General features: G+C 47.0%; 1 protein-coding gene across 1 annotated transcript; it reads left to right on the forward strand.

Annotated features, from left to right (window-relative positions):
- The first annotated feature begins 7020 nt into the window (after positions 1-7020).
- LOC129857541 (tropomodulin-4-like) lies at positions 7021-22102 on the forward strand. Its single transcript, XM_055925877.1, has 10 exons — positions 7021-7129; positions 15984-16165; positions 16671-16827; positions 17452-17574; positions 20140-20232; positions 20343-20473; positions 20627-20734; positions 20861-21004; positions 21236-21380; positions 21673-22102. Exons 2-10 carry the CDS (start codon positions 16058-16060, stop codon positions 21693-21695), a joined length of 1032 nt encoding a protein of 343 aa, XP_055781852.1. The 5' UTR covers positions 7021-7129; positions 15984-16057; the 3' UTR covers positions 21696-22102.
- The last annotated feature ends 590 nt before the right edge of the window (positions 22103-22692 follow it).

The following is a 22692-nucleotide window of genomic DNA, read 5'->3' on the forward strand; positions in this document are numbered from 1 at the left end:
ACCTCCAGGTTAACGCTGCGCTTACCAGGAGTCACGTGTACCCATTGTCACAGGAGGAGACGTTGGCTCTGGAGACATATGTCACGGAATCTCTGGGACAGGGGTACATTCGGGCCTCCATTTCACCCGTCTCCTCGAGTTTCTTTTTTGTGAAAAAAAAAGGATTGAGGTCTGAGTCCGTGCATTGATTATAGAGGTCTAAATTCCATCACGGTGGGGTTTAGTTACCCGCTACCTCTCATCGCTACGGCGGTGGAATCATTTCACGGAGCACGGTTTTTCACAAAACTGGACCTCAGGAGCGCGTATAATCTGGTGCGTATTCGGGAGGGAGACGAGTGGAAAACCGTGTTTAGTACCACATCGGGTCATTATGAGTACCTCGTCATGCCGTATGGGTTAAAGAATGCTCCAGCCGTCTTTCAATCCTTTGTAGGCGAGATTCTCAGGGACCTGCACGGGCAGGGCGTGGTTGTATATATCGATGATATCCTGATCTATTCCGCCACACGCGCCGCGCATGTGTCTCTGGTGCGCAAGGTGCTTGGGAGACTGCTGGAGCATGACCTATACGTCAAGGCTGAGAAGTGTGTGTTCTCCAAACGAGCCGTCTCCTTCCTGGGTTATCGCATTTCCACCTCTGGGGTGGTGATGGAGTGTGACCGCGTAAAGGCCGTGCGTAATTGGCCGACTCCAACCACGGTGAAGGAAGTGCAGCGGTTTTTAGGGTTTGCCAATTACTACCAGAGGTTTATCAGGGGTTTTGGTAAGGTAGCGGCCCCCATTATCTCACTGCTGAAGGGGGGGGCGGTGCGTTTGCGGTGGTTGGCAGAGGCTGACAGAGCCTTCAATCGTTTGAAGGCACTGTTCACAGATGCGCCCGTGTTGGCGCACCCGGACCCCTCTTTAGCGTTCATAGTGGAGGTGGACGCGTCCGAGGCTGGGGTGGGTGCCGTGCTATCACAGCGTTCGGGTACGCCACCGAAACTCCGCCCCTGCGCTTTCTTTTCGAAGAAGCTCGGTCCGGCGGAGCGTAACTATGATGTGGGGGACCGGGAGGTGTTGGCTGTGGTAAAGGCCCTGAAGGTGTGGAGACACTGGCTTGAGGGGGCTAAGCACCCTTTTCTCATCTGGACTGACAACCGGAATCTGGAGTATTAGGAGACTGAATCTGGAGTATTAAGCTAGGAGACGGAATCCGCGTCAGGCAAGGTGGGCCATGTTCTTCACCCGATTTAGGTTCACCATCTCGTGTAGACCAGGCTCCCTGAACTCTAAGGCTGACGCGCTGTCCCGTCTCTATGACACGGAGGATTGGCCTGTCGATCCTACTCCCATCCTCTAGGCTGGTGGCACCGGTGGTATGGGAGGTGGACATGGACATTGAGCGGGCGTTATGGGTGGAACCTGCACCTCCACAATGTCCTACTGGTTGTACATACGTGCCGCTTGGTGTTCGTGATCAATTGATTCAGTGTGCGCACACACTACCCTCTTCGGGTCATCCTGGTGTGGCGAGGACAGTGTGGGGTCTTAGGGGGAAGTACGGTTGGCCCACCTTGGCTAGGGACGTGAGGTTCTATGTCTCTTCCTGTTTGGTGTGCGCCCAGAGTAAGGCTCCTAGGCACCTTCCTAGAGGGAAGTTACAGCCCCTCACCGTTCCACAACGGCCGTGGTCTCACCTATCGGTGGACTTCCTTACCGATCTTCCTCCGTCTCAGGGGAACATCACGGTTCTGGTTGTTGTGGATCGGTTTTCTAAGTCCTGCCGTCTCCTCCCATTGCCCGGTCTTCCTACGGCCCTACAGACTGCGGAGGCTCTATTTACCCACGTCTTCCGGCACTACGGGGTGCCGGAGGACATCGTCTCTGATCGGGGTCCCCAATTCACATCCCGAGTGTGGAGGGCGTTTATGGAGCATCTGGGGGTCTCGGTCAGCTTGACCTCTGGTTATCACCCCGAGAGTAATGGGCAGGTGGAGAGAGTGAACCAGGCGGTGGGTAGGTTTCTGCGGTCGTATTGCCAGGACCGGCCAGGGGAGTGGTCAAGGTACATACCATGGGCGGAGTTGGCCCAGAACTCACTCCGCCACTCCTCCACAAACATGTCTCCATTTCAATGCGTGTTGGGCTACCAGCCGGTCCTGGCACCGTGGCATCAGAGTCAGCTCCTGCGGTGCTCCTGCGGTGAAGGAGTGGGTTACAGCGCTCCAAGGAGACCTGGAGGGCCGTCCAGGAATCCCTCAAGCAAGCAGGTGGACGGCAGAAGAGGAGCGCTGACAGCCACCGCAGTGCTCCAAGGAGGGCCGTCCAGGAATCCCTCAAGCAAGCAAGTGGACGACAGAAGAGGAGCCCACTACGCCTAGTGTGTTACATAGGTGTTTTTACTTTGCTCAACGTTTTCTTCTGTTATGTCTCTAGCTCTATTTCATTTTGGGTTTTTGGATTTCCCCTCTCCATTTTGATTGATATAGTGGTTCTTTTTTTCTCCCTCCACTCCTCATCCACATCCTTTCTACTGACAAACTACTTATTTCACTTTGTCCTCGCTCCTTCTATCTTTCTCTTTCTTTTAGTATACCAATTTATTCTCTCTTTCTCCCTTGATCACAATTTAGCTTTCTCTCGGACTACTTTCACACTGTGAGTTTCCAGTAAAGTGCTTTTTTCTCTGCCTTCTTGGCCTCTTTCCTATCCCCCTCCCCTTCTGTGTGGCATGTGGTCTGGATTCCTGCCCAAGGACTATTCAGTAGGGAAAACAAGGCCCCCGTACGATCTGTTTTCCACATTCCACAGCCCTGACATCAGTCTGGCTGGAGGAAGGACGCTGAGGGGGTTCTTGTTATGCCGCTCAATGACGCCTGTGTTACGGGAAGAGGCCCCTGACCCAGGCAAACCCTGTTAGTCTGCAGGAGCCTCTCAGGCAGCCCACCAGCCTGAAATAAGAGCCCACTCACAATACATTCAAAGGGATGCTTTACATACCACATGTTGTTTTCCAGTATAAATTGGGTGAGATCGTCTCGATCGTTAAGATGGATAATCCTATAGTCTGGGGTGGGTATAGAAATTCAGGTCATGTCTTTTTTTTATATAAACATGATACATACCAAACCCTGCTAGAAAAACTCTAGAAATAGCACGAATACTCAATAGCACAAATACTTGTGCCTAGACATTTTGTCCTAAAGAGGTTCTCTCTCTGTGTTTTGTGGTAAATTCAAACATACTGCTAATTCAGTAGCATTTAGAGCCATGGCAGATGCTGTTTTATATCAAGTTTCTCTGTATTTGTTGAACAGAGGGTGGAAGGAGGGGGGTAAGGGAAATAGGGGGAGCAGTGTGGGAGGAAGAGACATCAAACAAGAGGGGAAATCGGATCCCCTCTCACAGACAAAGCACCCTGTGAGGTTCAGGGACAAAGGATATACGATCAGCCATGTGACCATGAACGCTAACACTATGGCCTTACTCATAGATCACATACCCGTCTCCATTCAGCTTTTCCCCATTCACTTTTATTTATTTATACATGCATTTATTTATTTATGAACAAATTACATTTTATGAGCATTTCAGGATCCAATTTCCAAATGTCTTAATTCATGGAATGTACATTAATTTAGGAGGTCAATATTTGTATTCTATGCATAAATTAAACCCCATCTTGATGTTTAAGTCCCTCAGGTGCTCAGAAGAAGAGAAAGGTAGGTGACAGGGAGAGGTTTAAAATGAATTGGTTAATCTCAGTTCTAAAAGCTGACTCTTTACATGTTTCAAACATGCAACTCAAGGTGGGACCTTACTTCGTACTCATAACCATAACATGCAGTCTTTATCAATCCCAGATTACTTACCTCGCTATATGGCAGACACAAATGCAATAACCCCGCCCTATGGACAGGTGATATCTTATCATAATCATGCAGACAAGGACAGAAATTAAATCTTTCACTGAACTTAACTATTTCTTGAGCTATCAATAACCTTGTGAAGGTCATTTACACACGATCGTAGTCTCGGCTGGTATGCTGACTACTCAGACAACACAAATGCATTCCAGTAATGTAATGTGGCGCTGTGGTCTAAGGCACTGCATCTCAGTGCTAGAGGTGTCACTGCAAACACCCTGGTTCGATTCCAGGCTGTATCACAACCGGCCGTGACTGGGAGTCCCATAGTGCGGCGCACAATTCGTCCGGGTTTGACCGGTGTAGGCCATCATTGTAAATAACAATTAGTTCTTAACTGACTTGCCTAGTTAAATAAAGGTTCAATAAAAATATTTATGTATAATAATTCCACATTGAACACCACCCAGATCTACAATGTGATACTGTAGTTACAATGTACCTGATAGTCACTGGACTTTGTATAGGCATTTAGGTGAGTCAAAGGGAGCGGCCATTCAGAATCTACCTGTGATCCCTAGTCAATGATCTGGTACTTTAACTGAGTTACCACCATGAACTGACCTATCAAAAACGCTGCCTGCTCTATCACCAAGGATACAGCTTATACAGTACACACACATTGAATGTTGTGGTCACAATTCATTAGACAAACCACAGCCAACATTACATGAGACACACATTTTCCAATACCACAGAGCACATACTTTCAGGAGTCACACAGGCAGGTTTGAATTGACTTAGTAGGTCTAGCAGATGATCCATATTAAGGTGGTGTTGGAATGGTACAGTATGTGCTTGTGGTTTTATATCCCATGTAGCCTATGGGTGAAGGTGTTCTTCAACCATAACAAAGGCGGAGGAACATACAGTCAAATCCAAGAAGGACAGAGCTTGTTTACTGTAAACACAGCACCAACTACTCTGATCCTTCTATGTAGGCTGCTACACCAGCTCTGTGGGAACATCCCTTGGGACAAAGGTCTATTGTCAGTTATGGGCTCATCATGTTCCATCCTCATTCTGCAAGGCAGAGGCCGCTGTTGGCCACAAAGTGAATTACAGTTTGCTTTCAGCTCAGTCCTATTTCTGTGACATCGAAAAAGGTTTCTGCATTCAATTCACAGGCTTGAACGGGGAAGTGTGTACGTTCCTGTGTATGTGAGTTCTCTTTTCTAGTTAGCAGCCATTGGTTACTATAAAACAGGAGGGGTTTCTTCTGTAATATATATATATATATATATATATATATATATATATATATATATATATATAATAAAACAGATTTTCAGAAGCCACTTAATTTGCTTGTCCCTGGGGATCGGGTGCGGTGTGAGTGCTTGAACGTCAGGGGAGAGCCCCATTCTACCTACTCTAGTGTACTTTCCTGTTGACTGATAATACCCCAGGGGGTTGGGTGGGTGTCTCTCTCTGGTTGGGGTGGTTACACATATAGGAGACAAAAACAAAACACATCATGAGGTTTAGTTGAGTTTTACTTTGAATTATCAAAACAGTATGTGATAAAAAAAAAAGTCGAAATGAAACCAAAGAGGGACGAAAAACACAACCTTCAAGTCAAACAACATCAGACCAATACTGTGATGAGACACATATCTTGGTAGCAGGTTTCTTGATTAAACTGCTGTAAGTCAACAAAGAAAATGCTTGGGAAAACAACCTTGAAGACATGGCACCTCACCTTGGAGCAGGCTGTTTCCCTACATTTATGATCAATTTAATTCAACAGTAAACCAACCTTTTTCATACTGTATCTATTGTTCACTCAAAAAGGCAGAGAACTATGAGAACTAATCATAAGGAACAGAAGAATGCAGTCTGGTAACATTTTCCCTTTCATATGTGCGCTGTAGGATACACACGTACAATACAAATATGTCAAGCATGCCGTATATGTTGTTGTTTTCTTAACTGGGTTGGGATCCTAGCAACCCACTTCAACCCAAAAAAAACATCATACTGTCAGAAACAACCCGCAAATACCAGAAACTACCGGAAGCATCATATTAACTCTTATAACTCATGAATAATTAGGACACACTCAACTTTGAGTATGTGCTGCCACCATGTGGGCATTTGTTAGACTGCCCTTGCACCTGATATTAAACCTGCTGCAAAGGAGCGCCATGAATCTGGCAAGCAAGACTACAAAACCAACTGAATATAGCTTATAGAGGCGCAATTACATCTTACAGATAGGCCCAGTACAGTTCTTGGTGCTTAGCCCACAGTTCTTCACAGTGAAGAAAACATGCATCGACAAAGAGAAGGAATCAAAGAACTTGAAAGGATAGCAAGGAATATATCTGCATAAGGGAAGAGATAAAGACTGACAGTTATTAGAACCCAGGTCTAAAATCCTTATCCTGTCCCTTAATCTCTTCCTAAAAATATCAACTGACCATAACACTGACCCCTAGAGCTACTTTGTAAAGCTTGCATTAACCCAAACATGTAACCTGTTCACTAACGCTTAGGTAGCCAACCCCTTGGAACTCTCCTCCATGTCATGTTCTGTTTGTTTCAGGTCACTGGAAGTTCACAGTTTAGGCCACCCCAGTGTTGGTCAGTAACATGGATTAATCTGATGACCCTATTGGACAAGGATGCCCCTCTCATACTCAAATCACATGTTGTCTCTAAATGCGGTAGCCTAGCCTAGCCTAGCGGTATTATTAAAGTGGAGTCTGGGATGGAGATGTTGAGTAAACGTACGATAGGAATTATGAATACCACAGAGTACCACTGTATACTGTCTTAACTTGATAAGCTGTAGTTACAACTTTTGTCGGAGATTCAGAAAGCACCAGTAGATGTCCCTGTTACCTACTACACTACACACGCTCTCTATTAATTGAGGCACTGATTAGCACATTGGCATCGCTCAACTCCCTCCCTCCCTCTTCCTCTCCCTCTCCCTCTGCTCAGTGATTCACAGTCGCTCTTGCAAAGCCAGAATAATAAAATGCTGACCTCTCAAAGTGCTGCCAGTATCCCTGTCTCAGCATAGAAGGCTGTACAGCGAGAGAGGAGAGGGGAGGGGGAGATAGGAGAAGGGAGTGGAGGGGAGAGGAGGGGAGGGGGGTATAGAAAAAAGAAAACCGGTGGGAGGGGATAGAAAAAAGAGAAACGCCATTCTCGGGTTCCAACAGCAGGCTTTGCCTTGTAGAGGGCTCCAGCACTGCAACTCTGTGAAGGTAGGTGGGAGGCTGCTTCTCTCTCAACTGTGGGGATACCGTTGGCATGAGGGTGGCCCTTTCTTTAATCTCTCTCTCCCTCTCTTTCTCTCTCTCTGTGTCTGCTTGGGGCTAAGCTTAACCCAATGTGCATGTGTCTGTGTGTGAGAGACTGTGTCAGGGACAGAAAAGTTAGGGAGACGAGTATGTGAATATAGTTTGACAGAATTAGAATTGAACAACTTTATAGCAGGTTCGTTTCATCCAACATTGGGTTTATGTTGGTATTGCTTGAATACTTAACTTTGACTGTAGAAGTTGGTGTGTTGGTCTTCTAATTGCCTTGGATTATTTTGGCCACGACTTTGACAGTTGACAGTTGGGTATTTCCTATGGGAGTCCAGTGCCCTGATGAAGGTCGACTGACCGAAAGCTCAGCCACAATTAAATACATTTTCATCTGACTGGAAGTATGCAGAAACTATGGGAGTCCAGTGAAACCCTAAGCTAAAGCATTGTCACTCAATTGAAGATCTTTTGCTGTATGCTGTGGTTGTCATCTCATAGCTGTCTATCACTATACAGTTTTTTGGTGTTGTCTCAGGGTATGGTAGATTTAAAGGGGTGTCCCCCCCCCCCCCCCACTCCCAGCTAACTTCACTGCAACACATGGCGTTTGAATAGCTGTGTTGGCTGGATCAAGTCGTCTCTGGGGCCAGTTGTGGCTGATTTGTGCTAAAGTCTTTAAAACAGGCACAAAATGTGTGTCTTCACCGTGGCTAACGATGTGGAGTTACGGCAGCTTAGAGACGCATTGGAACTGAATTACAATGTCCTTGTATTGCTGTAAAGATAAATTCCCACCTATTCAATGGTTCTTACTCTTTTCTGAACAGTTGTTTGTACTTGAAAAACAATGTCATTGCTTTCAGGCTATGAAAACCTCCATATTGATGTGTTGTCATCAAAACGTGTATTTATGGTAAATGGCAAATACCAGTTTCTTCAGCAAAATAAAAATATGAGCATTAACATTTTTCAGGTAACTTTGCCTCTTTTTCCCCCCACAATTCATTTGAACAACAACCCTTCCATGTTGGACAGTAGAAGATATTCTCAGACATGTTGCTTTTAGTCCTCCAAGTGGAGCTTCAATGTGGGGTGAAGGCCGCAACACAAGCCAGGGAAGATTTACACCGTTGGAAGTAGCTGACCTGTGAAGCTAAAATTAAGTTGCGGTTGATTTGGAATTTTACACTTGTGCAGTAAGACCTGGAGGAGTCAACCAGCAAATAGTGTGAAATCTTCTGATGTGTCAACCGGAGGAGTGACTCACTGCTTTGACACTTCGGGCCCTCTCTCTAATGATCTTTCCAGCTTCACCCAAGTCATGTGGCTTGTCTGTACGTAGTCACTTTGGACTGTACAACAAGACAGTTGTTTTGTATGAGTTGTTGTAACTTTGTACCTCTCAGAGACTTGGACTTTGTGGGATCATGAACTTGGAATGGACATAACCATACAGCTTGTGGACCCTTAATTTGGTCCCAAGGCTCCACAAGCTTTTAGTGAACCTGCACAGAGTAGCCGAGATTACAAAGTGAGAGTGAGCGTTGTCAGAACCAGTTGCCACCAGTGGAAAAAGCAGAGCCTCTCCAACACAACAGCATGTGACATCATGGCCACCATGCCATGCAGTTGATGGGAAATTAACGTAAAGCCACGATGAATATAGGGGGATGCATCAGTTTGGTGGTCCCCACTCCTCTCAACAGGTGTGCTCTGTGTGGCTATCTGTGCAGCCAGGTGTCAATTTCCTGAAGTTTTGATTGGCTAAACCAGAGGTCCACGGAGCGGCACAGGTCGCTGGGATTTTGCTAACCAACTCCTCAGATGGTTAGCGGCCACAACGAAGATAAAGCTGCTTGAAGTGGTATGTTGTTTAGTAGTGGGTAGTGATGAAATAACTATCTTTCCCAAGAGAATCTCTTAGCCAGACATAACCCAGGTGCAGGGAATGGTTGGGGTTCCGGATGGAAAGAAATGTCCTGAGCCAGCTGGCTTTGACAGGTGACACTGTTCCGCTCAGATACTAGGTTGGTTCCCATAGAAACCCAATGGGAATACTAGGGACAGGTGTGCGCGCACTACTTTCCAGTCTGACGTCTCCCAGAATATTAAATATGCTCATTAAATCCTGAATTCTGATTGGTAAAAAGAGCATTAAAATGACACAATGAATCAAAACATGGCATTCTGCCTCTTGAACACTTATCAAGCACATTTGTCAGAAGGCTTTTTAATGTTTCTGATAGAACACTTGTTGTGCTGAAACGGTATAGTCTCATTCATACACAGTAAAACCTCTGCCCTTGGTAGTGTTGTATTCTGAGGCCAGGATGTTGTAAAACTCAGAGCGACAGTTTATGCGGGCCTATTATTCAAACAAACCTCATGGGCTCAAGGGCTTTGGTGCAGTTGAATCAGGAGATTCATGTTTGGATGTTGCCCCATTGTGTTACTACTTCATTGAGCTACATTCAGGAGTAAGTTTGTCCTCATCTGTCCATACAAATGAGAAAAGGAGAAAGCCGTGCTGCTTTTGCATCCAGTCAAGGCCAAGTTGTTCCTGCAATGTACAAGAGAACAAACAAAATGCCGATGCTTCTCGGCACTACGCCCTCATCAGGGAAACACGTGAACTAAAAGGTTCATACAGTTGTTTTCTCCATAATTACCTCCATCTTTTTCCACACTCAGCTGTTTGATCCAGTGTTCGTGTCATTGGCTTAAAACATTAGAGCTGCGCTGTGCTGACGAGGTGTCCCCTCCACTGAACACAAACATACATGGACACATGCCACACTTGAAGTTATTATACACACACTTTACAGTATTTCTGTGGTAAGAGTATGTTTTACTGTAATTCTATGATAGCTCACTAATTACGTCATGGCAACACGCACACACAGGCACACGCACGCACGCACGCACGCACGCACGCACACACACACACACACACACACACACAATCACAGTGTGTCTCAGAAGACTTACCAATTTTAGATGTTCTGTCAAAGTGTATTGTCATCACCAGAGCCTTATTTACAAGTAGACTAAGCATTCTGTGAAAGCAGTCTATTCGTTAGTCACAAGGTGTGTAGGTGTTTGTTTGCAATAAGTCACAAGATGTGAGTGGCCACTCTAATAACATTTGACATTGTAACTTGATCAAGGGCTACAAAGCACACCACTGTTACCTTTGCAGAAAGGAACAAGGTTAGACACCACAACAATAAGCTGCTAATGGACTTGTTCAACACTCAGGACATTGATTTCCTATTGATGGATGCATTTGGTTTTCTGTTATTGACTTGGGGTGTTAAATTGCCAATCACTGACTTGGGAGCTCAGTAACCCTTGAATAGCTCTCATAGAACTGTTTCGGTTGCAATGGTAGACGTACTTTTTCAACTTTTGTTATTTGATTTACCATATAAGTGGTCAGGGTCTATAATTAGGGTCAATTCTGAAAGCATTTCCTAAAAAGACCAATATGAAATGGAATGCAGATTTAAAATTTAAAATGTAGATGGATTTGACCCTACACTTGATAGGTGCATTACTCATACCTATGAGTCACCTGTTTTGCCAGAGTTATATACAGTATGATATTGTTGTGGTATTTCCTCCACTGAGTGCCAAGCTTTGTGTTTGTTTCATGGTTGAGCTCATCTTTTGCTTGAAACTGACCTCAGATCTGTGTTGTGTCTCTATCTGGGCTTGTCCACCGGTGGGTGTAGAGGGAATACGGGTGGGGCCGCTAGCGGGTGTCAGCCAGTGATAAATAAGGGAACGCATCCCTCTGCTCCGCTATCCTCGCCTGTGTAACTCTAAACCCCTAGCTCACCACATTGGAACTAAGAATAGCAAAGAACCTGCACTCTCTCTCCCTCGCTTTCACGTTTTCTTTCCTTCTCCCTCGCTCTCTCCCTCTCCCTTTTGAATCCATAGCTTCAGTTCTATAGGAGTGTGTTCATTTCAGTTCAGTTTCCGGAGAAAAAAGTGTGCTCAGTTAAAATGTTGCAGTGTTTGTGTGTTATGGCAGTGCTTATTTGTGCATTAATGTGGACAGCAGGGTTCTCCAGGGAAATGTGTGTTTATCACTGGAAATACAGTTATTATTACCATCATACCGTCAGAGGCAACACTGCGGACTGGCAACAATAATACTCAATAGAGATCATAATGAAAAGGGTGCGTACTGGTGGCAGAGAAGTCAGGCGCAGGAGAGCAAAAACTGTGTTCCAACGGAACAGTTTAATAATAAAAACCACCGTAAAATAGAACAAACAAACAATGGGTAACAAAACCCGTCACACACCAGCATACGTGCACAAGCACTTACAATAAACAATTCCGGACAAGGACATGGGGGGAACAGAGGGTTAAATACACAAGATGTAATGATGGAATTGAAACCAGGTGTGTGGGAAGACAAGACAAAACAAATGGAAAATGAAAAGTAGATCGATGATGGCTAGAAGACCGGCGACGCCGACCACCGAACGTCGCCCAAACAAGGAGAGGCATCGACATCGGCGGAAAGTCGTGACAGTACCCCCCCCCCCCCCCCCCTTGACGCGTGGCTCCAGCAGCGCGCCGACACCGGCCTCGAGGACGACCCGGAGGGCGAGGTGCAGGGCGATCCGGATGGAGACGGTGGAACTCCCGCAGCAGTGAAGGGTCCAACATGTCCTCCACCGGAACCCAGCATCTCTCCTCCAGACCATACCCCTCCCAGTCCACGAGGTACTGAAGGCCCCTCGCTCGACGCCTCGAATCCAGTATGGAACGAACGGAGTACGCGGGGGCCCCCTCGATGTCCAGAGGGGGTGGAGGAACCTCCAGTACCTCAAACTCGTGCCATGGGCCATCTCTGCTCAGAGGTTAGTGGAGGAGTGGCGGAGCGAGTTCTGGGCTATCTCTGCCCAGGGCACGAACGCTGCCCACTCCCCCAGCCGGTCCTGGCAATAGGACCTCAGAAACCTACCCATATCCTGGTTAACTCTCTCCACCTGCCCGTTACTCTCGGGGTGAAAACCCAAGGTAAGGCTGATCGAGACCCCCAGACGTTCCATGAACACCCTCCAGATCCTCGAAGTGAACTGGGTACCCCGATCAGACACTATATCCTCAGGCACCCCATAGTGCCGGAAGACGTGCGTAAACAAGGCTTCCGCAGTCTGTAGGGCCGTAGAGAGACCGGGCAGAGGAAGGAGACGGCAGGACTTAGAGAAACGATCCACAACAACCAGGATCGTAGTGTTTCCCTGTGATGGGGGAAGATCGGTCAGGAAATTGATCGACAGGTGTGACCATGGCCGTTGTGGAATGGGTAAGGGGTGTAGCTTACCTCTGGGCAGGTGCCTAGGAGCCTTACACTGGGCGCACACCAAGCAGGAGGAAACATAAACCCTCACGTCCTTAGCCAAGGTAGGCCACCAGTACCTCCTGCTCAAACAGCGCACTGTCCGACCGATCCCAGGATGACCAGAAGAGGGTCACGTGTGGGCCCAATAGATCAACCAGGTACGAACAGCAGACGGGATGTCTGCCTTCACGTTCTGGGAGCCTGGTCTGTAGGAAAAGGTGAACACAAAAGGGTGAAAAACATTGACCACCTTGCCTGGCGAGGGTTCAGTCTCCTCCCCGCCCAGATGTACTCCAGATTGCGGTGGTCAGTCCAGATGATCAAGCCAATGTCTTCACGCCTTTAAGGCCTTGACGACAGCCAGCAGCTCCCGGTCCCCCACATCATAGTTTCGCTCCGCCGGGCTGAGCTTCTAGAGAGCACAGCTCCTATCCCAGCCTCGGACGTCTCCACCTCCACTATGAACGCCAAAGAGGGATCCGGATGGGCCAGCATGGGAGCCGAGGTAAAAAGATCCCTCAGGTGACCAAAAGCCCTGTCCGCCTCAGCCGACCACTGCAAACGTACCAGGTCCCCCTTCAGCAGTGAGGTAATAGGAGCCGCTACCTGACCATAACCCCGGATAAACCTCCGGTAGTAGTTGGCAAACCCTAAGAACCGCTGCGTCTCCTGTACCGTGGTGGGAGTCGGCCAATTATGCACGGCTGAAATGCGGTCACTCTCCATCTCCACCCCTGAGGTGGAAATGCGGTACCCTAGGAAGGAGACGGACTGCTGGAAGAACAGGCATTTCTCAGCCTTGACGTACAGGTCATGCTCCAACAGGCGACCAAGCACCCTGCGCACCAGGGACACATGCTTGGCGCGTGTAGCTGAATATATCAGAATTACATCAATATACACCACCCGTGCAGGTCCCTGAAGATCTCATCTACAAAGGCTTGGAAGACTGATGGCGCATTCATCAACCCGTACGGCATGATGAGGTACTCATAGTGTCCTGAGGTGGTACTGAAAGCCGCCTTCCACTCTCTCCCACACGGATACGCACCAGGTTGTAAGCGCTTCTGAGATCTAGTTTAGCGAAGAAGCGCGCCCCGTGCATTGACTCGATCTCTGTGGCTATGAGCGGTAGCGGGTAACTATACCTCACAGTGATCTGGTTCAGACCTCGATAGTCAATACACGGGCGCAGACCTCCCTCCTTCTTCTTCACAAAAAGAAAACTTGAGGAGGCGAGTGAAGTGGAGGACCGAATGTACCCCTGACGCAGGAATTCGGAGACATATGTTTCCATAGCCTCCATCTCCGCCTGTGAGAGGGGATACACGTGACTCCTGGGAAGTGCAGCGTCTACCAGGAGATTTACGCACAATCGCCCTGTCGATGGGGTGGTAATTGAGTCGCTTTCTTTATGGAGAAGGTGAGAGCCAAATCGGCATATTCAGGGGGAATGCGCACAGTGGAGACCTGGTCTGGACTTTCCACCGTAGTAGCACCAACGGAAACCCCTAAGCACCTCCCCGAGCACTCTCGCGACCACCCCGTGAGAGCCCTCTGTTGCCAAGAAACAGTGGGGTCATGACAAGCTAACCAGGGTAGGCTTAGCACCACGGGAAACACAGGAGAGTCAATAAGGAAGAGACTAATTCTCTCCTTGTGACCCCCCTGCGTCACCATGCCCAGAGGAGCGGTGGCCTCCCTAATCAACCCTGACCCTAATGGTCAACTATCGTGAACGGGGAAGGGCACAGCCACGGGAACAATGGGGATCCCTAAACTATGAGCAAACGATCTATCTATAAAATTCCCAGCCGCGCCTGAATCGACGAGCGCCTTATGCTGGGAATGTGGGGAAAACTCTGGAAAAGTGACATACAAAAACATATGTGCAACAGAGGGCTCTGGGTGAGAATGGTGCCGGCTCACCTGGGGTGATGCCAGAGTGCCCTGCCTGCTGCCTCGATACCCAGAGGAACCAACCCGGCACTGACCGGCAGTGTGACCTCTGCGGCCACAGATGGTGCACGAGCTGGCACCCCCTCCGGTCTCCCTGCGCACCGCCCCTCCCAGCTCCATGGGTGTTGGAGAGGGGGTGCGGGGGGATGGAACCAACAGACCCCGATCTGAACGTCCGCGGGTAGCCAGCAGGTTATCCAGCAGGTTATCCAGCTGGATGGACAGGTCCACCAGTTGGTCGAATGTGAGGGTGGTGTCTCTGCAGGCCAACTCCCGACGGACGTCCTCGTGCAGACTGCAGCGATAATGGTCGATCAGGGCCCTGTCGTTCCATCCCGCGCTGGCAGCCAGGGTCCGAAACTCCAGGGCGAACTCCTGGGAGCTCCTCGTCCCCTGCCTCAGACGGAAGAGGCGCTCACCCACCGCTCTACCCTCGGGCTGGTGGTCAAAGACTGCGGGTGAACTCCTCAAACTGGTCCAACGCCGCATCTCCCTCTCTCCACACGGCGTTGGCCCACTCCAGGGCTTTCCCGGTGAGGCACGAGACAAGGGCGGACACCCTCTCACGGCCCGAAGGAGCCGGTTGGACGGTTACCAGGTATAGATCTAGCTGCAACAGGAACCCTTGGCAGTTCGCAGCCGTCCCATCGTATTCCTGGGGAAGGGAGAGACGAATCTCACTGGGAATAGGAGAAGGAGTGGCGAGTAATGGAGACCCCGGTTGTGCTGGTGGAGGCGCTGGTAGAACTCCCTGTCTCTCCCAGCGGTACATTGTCTGGACAACGTGGTCCATGGTGGTGCCAAGATGGTGGAGCATTGCTGCGTGCTCCTGGACGCGCTCCTCCGCCCCTATACCCGGCGGACCTGCTCCTGCTGACTCCATATAGTTGGTCCGGAATTCTGTAAAGGGTGCGTACTGGCGGCAGAGAAGTCAGGCGCAGGAGAGCAAAAACTGTGTTCCAACGGAGCAGTTTAATAATAAAAACCACCGTAAAATAGAACAAACAAACAATGGGTAACAAACCCCGTCACACACCAGCATACGTGCACAAGCACTTACAATAAACAATTACGGACAAGAACATGGGGGGAACAGAGGGTTAAATACACAAGATGTAATGATGGAATTGAAACCAGGTGTGTGGGAAGACAAGACAAAACAAATGGAAAATGAAAAGTAGATCGATGATGGCTAGAAGACCGGTGACGCCAACCGCCGAACGCAGCCCGAACAAGGAGAGGCATCGACATCGGCGGAAAGTCGTGACACATAAGTTGCTCACGAGACACAGTAAATTAAAATAGTTTGTGTGCTTAAGGCCTAGCTACCCAGGTTCTCTCACACTGGCTAGTTCTAATAGGACACCAACACATAGTATCCTTCACTATTATTATCTGCGAGGTCATATCTGTCAAGATCTGTCCAATCTGTATCCCTGTCTCACAAGTGCATCTTCTTCTTTCTCTTGCTTCTCCCCACAGAAAGTGCCCTGCTCTACCCCAGGGGTGTGTGGTGTGTTTGTGACTCTAGCTAGGAGCCCAGCCAGCCTGCAGATATGTCAAAAAGCGACCCACGGGACATCGACGAGGATGCCATCCTCAAAGGGATGAGCCCTGAGGAGATAGAGGCGCTGGAGTGTGAGCTGCTGGAGATGGACCCCGAGGTATTGAGGGCCCCAGAGGGCCCCTTGTGGCAAATAAGGGAGTTAATTGTAGAAAGGATAACTCCAGGGACTCAAAGACTGAGGTATCCACAAGGCTCATAGTATAATAATAATAATAATGTGCCATTTAGCAGACGCTTTTTATCCAAGCGCGACTTACATTCATATATGCATACATTTTACGTGTGGGTGGCCCTGCGAACCGAACCCACAATCCTGGCGTACCTTACACAACAGATTCACTAATACACACAGAACACTAACATAACTGAGGCACTGCCAATAACATAATCCCCATGTTATCTTGTTCTCTGACATTGTAAGACTTACTTAGGAATTTCCTGGGGATTACGCAGCTTTATACTGTAGTTACAAATCGTATAAATCCATTTTCCAACATCTCAAAAACCACAGTCTCACACAACCAGCTACTAGAACCCCAGAGGATTCAGAACTCTTTGTACAATGTCCACATGCCCTCTGACCCCTACTGTTTCTGTCTCAGAATGCCATCCTGCCAGCCGGGTACCGCCAGCGTGACCAGACCAAGAAGAGCTCAACGGGGGCGTTTGACCGTGACGCCCTGCTGGATCACTTAGAGAAAACAGCTCTGGAGCACGAGGACAGAGACGACCTGGTGCCCTTTACTGGCGAGAAGAAAGGTACGGTACACTACACTACTGAACAGCTCTATTGACTCCACTACTCCACACTACACCGGGGGGGGGGGGGGGGGGGGGGGGTGGGGCTCTTACATGAGTGGCTTTTTGGTCCCGACCCACAGTTTCAGAACCACTGCTTTAAACTGAAAAACAATCCAAAGTTTTTAACTTTATAAATAAGTAATGATAAGTGATGACTTAAAAGTGTAATTTTAGCGGTTTGTGTAACATTGAAATGGAAATGAGATGCATACAATTATACAATAGAAAATGGAGTTTATTGGAGTTTATTCACAAAGCCCATATAAACCAGGGCTTTCTTAGTGTTTTCAGAAACAATCCAAATCATTGTTTTACTAAAACAAAAACATATCCACTGTAAGGGGAATATTACAATCATGTCATTTAGAATCTCAATAGAAAGTTATATGATACAAGATACATACTGAGAGAACAAAGGTTTTCTTTCCCCTGGTGCTATAGGTACTGTGTGTTTACAGTCTGCTCATGACCCCTTGGATACTAGTTGCCCTGACAGTCCCTCTGTATGTGTGTCTTTCTCTCTACTTCTCTCCTTCTTCTCTCTCTCTCGCTCTCTCCCTCTCTCTCTCTGTCCCTCTCCAGGGAGAGCGTTTGTTCCTAAGGAGGGCCATGGAAAGATCCCCGACCATGAGCAGATCACCCTGGAGCCTGAGCTGGAGGAGGCTCTGAAGAATGCCACAGACGCTGAGATGTGTGACATCGCAGGTGAGAACCTATCCATTTTTTACATTTTTGTCATTTAGCAGACGCTCTTATCCAGAGCGACTTACAGGAGCAATTAAGGTTAAGTTCCTTGCTCAAGGGTACATCAAAAGATTTTTCACCGAGTTGGTTCGGGGACTCAAACCAGCGACCTTTCGGTTACCTGGCCCAACCGCTAGGCTACCTGCCGCCCTATCCCTCTCTGTCCTTACATTGTTTCAATGTGATGTTGCCCAATACTCCCAGCTGGTATTAAATAGAACATTGTGGCCCCGCCCGCTTTGGGAGAAAACAGCCCATGGTTATCCTTGGTTACCCCATTGGCTCACAGCAAAAACTTGACCTTTTTCAAAATCTTATGCCTGGGGCCGGTCCTGTGTATTGTGACCCAATTGTTTACAGTGACCCTGGCCTATTTTATTATTTTGTCATAAGCCCATATTATTCCATTGCTCATTGGTCCATAATATTATTGTTCCAGTGCTTCACAGACCCAATCCCACACATACAGACATGCAGAGACATGGGATGTGGGACATGACATGGGGGGGGGCTCCAATTCCCTGCGCTCAGCAGCAACACGAAAATAAGCTGGCCAAGAGCCACCAAAAGAAGGGAGGAATGGAAAGAGGGATGGGGAGGGAGTCAAAGACTTGTCTGTTGGTTAAAGGTAGTATATCAATTTACACCAAACAAGAGGCAACCTTGTTTTAAACGTAATTAATTGAATCAACATGTTTTCATTTTTTTCATGTTTACCCCAATGGAGATGTCAAATGCTTGAACAGATATGTTGGTCTCATAATGCGGTCATCACTTACAGTGCCCACCCGATTTGTTGGTTGTTTTTACACTCACACTGTGCTTACTTCATAACAAGGACTTCATAATTTACTGCATCTGCAAAATTTTATTTCTGACTGTTTCAAAACAACTAAATTATTTATGGTTCAATTTCATATAGGTGATTTTCACCCAAAAAACACACAGTACATTTTCTGTTTCCAAATGATATCTAATTCGATGAGAATTAACGCCTCGGCCTCTTTTGAGCTACACAACCATATGAGACCATAACACCCTTATTCACATATCATTCAGAGTATGGCCCAGAACAAACACTGTTTATCACAATAGTTAAATCCCACTCCGTATCCAGCCACGGTGCAGGGGAGGCAGGCCTCCTGACTGCTTTTCCTTTAGCGGCAGAGCCACATCCACAGAGCAAAGGCGTCTGGAAAGTGACAGTGGGGGAGTTTGGGGAGTGGAACTGTGTGTCCACATAGATTAGCCTGTCATTAACCCCCTCATTGAGAACACAGTTTTGACCTTGGAGGGAGTCCAGATGAGGATTAAACTTTCGTTAGCCTCTGTCACTCTTTTGTTTGGGGCTGGATCTGAGTCCACAATAGCATAGCTGCCTGGCCGGTTCCACCAGCAGCAAGGGAGGGAGAGGGACCTCAATCAGTTGAGATTTAATTAATGCTTTTTATTCACTCTTAACAATACTGATGGTATTTGGGGAATTGTTGTTATTATTGAGAGGCAGGGATGTACTGTAAAGCTACTGTAGAGTCAAGCCGGGTGACATTGGCACATTTTGCACCAGACCAGCTGTCTCTGGATCCCTGTCTCCTCACAAGGCCTTCCCTCCCATAATTCCCAGCCTGCCCCAGGTCGGAGCCTGTGGGCGGGGGGGCGGTGGGGGATTGCTGTCACAGCAGTTGGTGTGTGACACAGTTCGGTGGCGAGGGGCCTTCTGTAATGAGACTGTGAGAGATATTCAAAGTGCTGCCCTCTACTGGGGATTTGAGCAAAGCAACAGCAGCTCCAGTCCAATATTTTTAGAAGCCCATTGTTCTACGTCCCATCTTGTAAAATTAGCAGTGCTTAGCTGAACTAACTCACCCACATATTTGGAATTTAAAGTACTTGTCCCCAGGGCATGGTGTCAAACTGAACAATACAATGGCCTCTATGTCTATGTATGCATCTATATTAGGGGCCAAATAACCATTCATTATGTGTTGGCCCATTTTCAGTTAGAATAACATTGGGCTTGGTGTGTCTGCATGGCTCGCATTAATGTTTGGTTTCATAACGTCCTTAGGGCCTGGAGGCACTGAGATTAGAGACAGTGACTGCAGCTCTCTCTGTAAGAACTGAGGAAAGGCTACAATGTCCTTATCTGGTCAAGCAGACACACAGAGTAGGCACGTGCATAACATGGTAAATACTGTACCTCATGATACAATGTACTGCACAGTGTTGGGTGTATACTGTAAATGTACAATTCAGTTGTTGAAATAGATACACCTCTCTACATGAAGATATGTAGAGTATAATTGAGATTGGGAGACCTGCCTATCAAAACAATGCCCTCATAAATAATTGCAGTCACATACACTCTCAGTTTAGTTATAATGAAGTTCTTGTGATTACTTACTGGGACAATAACATGCTAAAGGTCTCAGCTGACAGCTACCATTAATTATGTTGAACTGAGGAAATATTACTGAATGATGAATGAGAGTTACAGATATATAAATCAGTCCCATTTCTTTGCAGCTATTCTGGGAATGTACACACTGATGAGCAACAAGCAGTACTACGACGCCTTGGGCACCACTGGTACCATCGCCAACACAGAGGGCATCAACAGTACGTATGAAGAGGTTGACCAACAGAGCAGAACACACCTACTACGGTATTCAGTATATTACATGTTTAGGAAAGTCTTACACTAACCTGTGATTCTCCTGTGCTTTTAGGTGTGGTAAAGCCAGATGCATTCAAGATCTTCCCAGACGAGCCCCCCAACCCCACAAACGTGGAGGAGACCCTTCAGCAGATCCAGAATAACGACAGCAGCCTGTTTGATGTCAACCTCAACAACATCAAGGTGAAGCCTAGTGGGCTTTAGATCCTGTGGTCTGAACGTACATAGTGACCAATTCTACAATGGAGGATGAGATCACTTGATGGTAGCGTGTAGCCTTGTGTGTTATGGTGTACTGAATCAGCATAAAGTGATTGACGTCTGTCTGTCCTATAGGACATTCCCATCCCAACGCTGAAAGAGATCTTTGAGGCGATGAAGGGCAACACTCACGTGGAGTATCTGAGCATTGCTGCTACCCGTAGCAACGACCCCGTGGCCTATGTGAGTACATCTTTCTCCCCCAGACTAGCAACAAAAAATCTTAATTTTCACATCCTTATTGCAATTTTCCCTGTGCTACTAATGAATGTGACTCTAGTAACATAAGTGTGTTTGTGTGTGAATCAGGCTGTTGCTGAGATGCTCCAGGAGAACACCACTCTGCAGAGTCTTAACATCGAGTCCAACTTCATCACGTGCGAGGGCATGAATGCCATCGTCAAGGCCATGGCCAACAACACCACACTGACCGAGATCAAGATTGACAACCAGGTCAGACACCCATACAGAAAGTATGCTGTAGTATGAATACATACATTTGAATAGTGCTACATACTCTGTATGCTGTATAAACAACTGAATATAAAACAAATTCCTGAGTTCCTCAAGAAACATTAAAAGACTTTGTAGAGAAAAAACAATGATAAACTTATAACAAGACAATGCTGTGATTTTGTGTGGTTATTGAAGTCCTTTTCATCCTTTAACCCACCCCACTCCTAGAGACAGAAACTGGGGGACTCCTGTGAGATGGAGATTGCCACCATGTTGGAGAACAACTCCAGCATCGTAAAGATCGGCTACCACTTCACCCAGCAGGGGCCTCGGGCTAGAGCAGCCATCGCCATCACCAAGAACAATGACATGAGTGAGTGTCTTGAGAATGCATGCGTACTGTCAATTATTGTATTTCAGTTGTGCTTCGTTAACATGGTCAATTTTTAAGTGCTTGACATTCTTCCTGTCAGGGTTTTTGTGACGAGGCTGTCATAATACCCTCAGAAAGTGGCTATAATTCTGACATGACAAATGAGCTATTTTCAGTTCATGTTTAGTTGTCCTAGGTGTTCTAACCTGTTATTGAGGTATTTCAGCTTTCGGATGACCATTGACAATGCACTCTGGCTGACTCATATGGTTCCTTTTCTTTCTCTATCCAGTTCGTCAACAGAGAGTAAGATGAGACGAGAGTGGAGCAACAAGATTGCGCTCACAAGACGCTAGCCTATCAATTCAGCCCCTTGGACCTAACAACTCAAACAACTGTCATTGACAGCTTTGCGCTAGCTTTGTCAATGGGGCGCAACAAACCCTTACAACCTCTCTGTGCTCCTCATAAGGCCGGGTGTTAATTGCTATGTCTGTGTCCAAGCTTTCCATTTCATTAACCACAAACAGCTTTTTGTAGACCATTGAATTCATCATAAAAGCATTGTAAAAAAGCGTTGTAAAGTGTCGTTTATGCTTCTAGATTATGCCATGAAAACACACTCAGAAAATAACTGAACACCCTACATGGTGGTGGCGCTATATCTAGGAAAAGAAAATCTGTAAATACTTGAAATAAAATGTTTAAATAATTGTTTTAAATGGGCTGAATGTGATATTTTTGCCATTTCATCACCTCATGTGAACATACATAATATTCAACATTCATCATTTCCATGGTTCAAACTTCAGAGCTGACACAAGGTACAAGCAGATACCGTGTGCTCCGAGATCTTGAGAATCGGAACAATTCAATACCTCATTGAGCCTGCCGGATCCCCAAACCTCCTGACCTATTTTTACTCCCCCCATTGGGAATGTAACCTAGTCCTCTGGGCTTGAGTTACCCTTCCCAGAATATAACAACTTTTAAAATGGTCTGAAGGGGAGGGGGCACCCATATGCACCCAAGGAGATCAGGAACCTTCACCAAACAGCTGCTAACCTCTGAGGATTTTCATAGCATTGGAGTGGCTCCATTCTCCATGTACACATTCATTTTATACCTGTATTAAAAGCAATGTTTTGATTATCATGCTCAATTTAAGCAACATTTATAATTTATTGTTAAGAAATGTCACCTAGCAGGTTTTGAATAAATGGGAGACGGGTTTAGAAACTTTGATTGCAGTGGTACGGCTACATCCATAAAGAGTGACATTTGGCACAGGGATCAGGCTTGTAATGATTTA

This window comes from Salvelinus fontinalis, chromosome 6, assembly GCF_029448725.1.
Source record: "Salvelinus fontinalis isolate EN_2023a chromosome 6, ASM2944872v1, whole genome shotgun sequence".
In the NCBI taxonomy this organism is placed as follows: domain Eukaryota; kingdom Metazoa; phylum Chordata; class Actinopteri; order Salmoniformes; family Salmonidae; genus Salvelinus; species Salvelinus fontinalis.

Excerpts from the sequence above, each read along its gene's own strand:
- LOC129857541 (XM_055925877.1), top strand. The coding sequence starts at position 16,058 with ATGTCAAAAAGCGACCCACGGGACATCGACGAGGATGCCATCCTCAAA. Across the intron at positions 16,166-16,670 it reads TGCTGGAGATGGACCCCGAG|AATGCCATCCTGCCAGCCGG; the intron begins GTATTGAGGGCC and ends TTTCTGTCTCAG. Across the intron at positions 16,828-17,451 it reads CTTTACTGGCGAGAAGAAAG|GGAGAGCGTTTGTTCCTAAG; the intron begins GTACGGTACACT and ends GTCCCTCTCCAG.